The sequence below is a fragment of the Eimeria acervulina genome, genomic scaffold (genome assembly GCF_000499425.1).
Source record: "Eimeria acervulina Houghton genomic scaffold, Eah_scaff1910, whole genome shotgun sequence".
NCBI lineage: Eukaryota > Apicomplexa > Conoidasida > Eucoccidiorida > Eimeriidae > Eimeria > Eimeria acervulina.
Genome location: NW_013548826.1, coordinates 1 through 4,179, shown reverse-complemented (window position 1 = coordinate 4,179; position 4,179 = coordinate 1). Strand labels below are relative to the sequence as shown.

The window sequence follows — 4,179 nt, the reverse complement described above, 5'->3', positions numbered from 1 at the left end:
GGGTGTATGTGCAGCTACCTTCGGGTGTATGTGCAGCTACCTTCGGGTGTATATACAGCTACCTTCGGGTGTATGTGCAGCTACCTTCGGGTGTATGTGCAGCTACCTTCGGGTGTATATACAGCTTACTACCACAAACGCAGGCGTCTTCCTCTGACTCTCCCTCTGTCTCTTTCAGTGTCTCTCTCTCTTCATCTGTCTCTGTCTTTGTCTGTCTCTTTCTCTCGCTGTTTGTCTGTCTTTGTCTCTTCGTCTCTATCTCTGTCTCTGTCTGTCTTTGTTTTCTGTCTCAATATCTTCTGCTGTCTCCTTTCTTTATGTCTTTTTATCTGTCTCCTTTTTACTTTCTTATGGTCCCTCTGTCTCTTTTTTCTTATCTTTTCTTTGTTTTGTTTGTTTTATTTATTATTACCTCTCCTATCTCCTTTTATGTCTCTGTTTGTATCTTGCTTTCTTCTTGTTCTTCATGTTTATATTCATATATATATATATATATATTTATATTTGTATATATATATATATTTATATTTGTATATATTTATATTTATATTTCTCTTTCTGTCTCCTTTTGCTTCGGGTGTATCTGCAGGTGATATTTGTTTGCAATCACAACAACCAATTTCTGGATGCATGCGTACGTTTTCTTCTTTTAATAAATTAAATTAATTAATTAATTAAATTAATTAATTAATTAATTAATTTATTTATTTATTCTACCTTTAACGCTGTCTATGCTTTGTTTGCTTGTCTTTGTTTGCTTGTCTTTGTTTGATTTATTCTCTTGTTTGTTTGTTTATATTTTTTTTGTTTGTTTGTCTTTGTTTGTTCGATCTATTCTTTTGTTTGTTTGTTTATATATATTTTTTGTTTTTGTGATGTGTGCTGGGGCATCTCCTTTTCTGTCTTTGTTATTATTTTATTTTAGTTAATACATTATATATTATTACTAAATAAACATTATAAATATATATATACATATATATGTGTATATAAATGCATGCATCAATATAAGCATTAATATACGCATGTATACATATATATATGTTTATAAACATTACGTAAATAAATAGCTTATATATACAAATATATGTATACATAAATATGTATATATATATGTATATATGTATATATATATTTATGTATAAATAAGTATATATATTTATATATTTATATACTTATATATTTATATATTTATATAATGCTAGGGTGCTTTATTTCTTTCGTCAGTCCATGAAGACCTTTAAACATAATTAAATGTCTTTGTCTTTGTCTTTTTTTGTTTATTTTTAAAGCACTCTTTTTAATTTCTTTTGTTTTTGCTGCAGATGCTTGTCTCCTTCATTCCTCGCCAAGTGCGCTTCTTAATTGCAGCAAAGTCTCTAAAGAGACGGGTTGTAGGGTGTCTTGCGAGGTTAGCTGCATGCATCAGCGTGCGAAGAGGAGAAGATGAAAGTAAGAAAGGGTCAGGAAAAATACAAATATCTTCAAGACCTGCACACAAACAGCAGCAGCAGCAGCAGCAGCAACAGCAGCAGCAGCAGCAGCAGCAGGACAAGCAGCAAAAAGAACAAGACCTAGATGAAGGAACTGAAGATGGGCATAAAAATGAAACAACCAACGACAGCAGCAGCAGCAGCAACACCAGCAGCAGCAGCAACAACAGCAGCAACAACAACACCACCAACAACACTACCACTACCACTAGCAGCAGCAGCAGCAGCAGCAACAACAGCAGCAGCAACACCACCAGCAACAACACTACCACTACCACTAGCAGCAGCAGCAGCAGCAGCAGCAGCAGCGGTGGTGGTGGTTGGTTGAATGTAGTTGTGCGTGGGATCGGATCCCGTTTTAAAAGCGAAGTAGCAGCAGGCGATACTCTGCTGACAGCACAGGGGGCCCTTCATGTTAAAGCAGTTAATACAGATACTGAGATTGTTGCTGTAGCGGATCCTCAGCCTGTCTCTTCCTTCGCGCTGCGCCGCTCTCAGACTATTCCACCAGAAGCAGCAGCTACACCCGCTGCTGCTGCTGCTGCTGCTGCTGCTGCTGCTGCTTCGGCGGGGCCCGTTACACCAGCGCAGCACACGTGGACGCGGTGGTCTCATACAGAGCACGAAGAAGCAAAAACACAGAGAGAAGATGAACGCATGCACCTGCTGCAGCAGCAGCAGCAGCAGCCGCAAGGGGAACAGCAGCAGCAGCAGCAGCAGCAGCAGCAGCATGATCAGGAGGAGGAAGAGACAAGAAGCATCTCTTTCTCGTCTATTGAAAGAGATTTCGCAGGGTCTCTAAGGCGTGACTCTCTTTCGGGGGATGTTGCTGCTGCTTCTGCTGCTGCTGACGCAGCAGATGCAGCAGCAGCAGCGGATCTTGCAGCAGAAGCTGCTGCACGTGTTGCGGCTTCTCTAGCAGCAGACGCTGCAGCAGCAGCGGCTGAAGCTTCTGCTGCAGCCGATGCAGCTGCAGAGGCAGAGTTTGCTGCTGCTGCTGCTGCGCAGGCAGCCCTTAACTCAGGCGGGAGGACAAAGGAGCAGCAGCAGCAGCAGCAGCAGCAGCTGGAGACATTGGATCAGGAGACAGGCCTGAGGAAGCGTCTTTCTCATCGCGTTTTGAGGGAAGCAGGGGCTAATGAAGCAGCAGCAGCACAATCAGCTGCAGCAGCAGCTGCAGCAGCAGCAGCAGCAAGAGCAGCAGCAAGACCTTCTCATGGATTCGCTGGAGGCGCTGCTGTAAGGTCTGGTTCTGCTGCTGTTGCGGCAGCAGCAGCTGCTGCAGCAGAAGCAGCACAAGCAGCACAAGCAGCAGAAGCTGCTGCTGCTGTTGCTTCTGCTGAAGCTGGAGACGATACAGACGGCTTCGGCCCCGTAATGGAATACAAAGTATAAACCCTAAACCCTAAACCCTAAACCCTAAACTTGTCGCTGTTACAGCGGCAGACAAACAATAGTCGAGACCTCAGAGCATACCATATGCCTCGTGCTGTTGCTGCTACTGCTGCTGCTGCTGCTGCTGCTGCTACTGCAGATAGCACCCCGCATAGACCAGACGAAGGTGTATGAGGCGGTTACTGCGAGTTTAGTAGAAGGAGACACCATCGGCATTTTCCCTGAGGTATTGGTTTGTTTACTACTGTCTCCTTTTATCTTTGTTTGTCTCCTTTTATCTTTGTTTGTCTCTTTTTGTCTTTATTTGTCTCCTTTTATCTTTATTTGTCTCTCTTTATTTTTATTTGTCTCCTTTTATCTTTATTCGTCTCTCTTTATCTTTGTTTGTCTCTTTTTGTCTTTATTTGTCTCTCTTTATCTTTATTTGTCTCTTTTTTACCTTTGTTTGTCTCTCTTTATTTTTATTTGTCTCTTTCTTATCTTTATTTGTCTCTCTTCATTTCTCTTTGCTTGTCTCCTTGCATGTTTGTTTTGTCTCTGTTTATGTTTGTCTGTCTCCTTTTATTTGTCTCTCTTTATGTTTTTTTGTCTCTCTTTATGTTTATTTGTCTGCTGCTGCTGCTGTCGCAGCTGCTGTTGCTTCTGTTGCTGTTGTTGCTGCTGCTATCGCAGCTGCTGTTGTTGCTGCTGTTGCTGCTGCTATCGCAGCTGCTGCTGTTGCTGCTGCTGTTGCTGCTGCTGTTGCTGCTGCTGCTGCATATTGATGTATGTTTTTGGTGTTTCAAACTTCTTTTGCTTCTTATGCCTTTGCTTTTGCTGCTGCTGCCTTCATTTTTTCTGCTTCTTTCTGCTGCTTCTATCTGCTGCTGCTGCTGCTGCTGCTGTTGCTGCTGCTGCTGCTGCTGCTGCTGCAGGGTGGAAGCCACGACCGTACGACGTTGATGCCTTTAAAAGCAGGTGTAGCTATAATGGGTTTGTCAGCTATGCAGCACGGCGCAGAAGAAGTGTTAATCGTCCCCGTCGGCCTCACTTATCATAATCCGCATAAAATGCAGTCCAGAGCCAGCGTACATATCGGAGACCCTGTGCCGGTATAAACCCTAAACCCTAAACCCTAAACCCTATATATATATATATATATATATCTATATCTTTATATATCTATATCTGTATCTATATATATCTATATGTCACTATGTATATATCTATCTATATGTATGTCTATGTCTATATATATATATATATATATATATATACCTATTCCTATATCCATATCTATCTATATATATAT

The 4,179-nt window shown here is 41.7% G+C and overlaps 1 protein-coding gene across 1 annotated transcript; it reads left to right on the top strand.

Moving 5' to 3' along the window:
- Positions 1 to 1,325: 1,325 nt before the first annotated feature.
- EAH_00063930 (glycerol-3-phosphate acyltransferase, putative) lies at positions 1,326 to 3,985 on the top strand (the record flags this gene model as incomplete). The annotated part of the gene is made up of 3 exons (XM_013393034.1): positions 1,326 to 2,882; positions 3,028 to 3,114; positions 3,803 to 3,985. The coding sequence occupies 3 exons, from the start codon at positions 1,326 to 1,328 to the stop codon at positions 3,983 to 3,985; spliced, it is 1,827 nt and encodes a 608-aa protein (XP_013248488.1).
- Between the last annotated feature and the right edge of the window lie 194 nt (positions 3,986 to 4,179).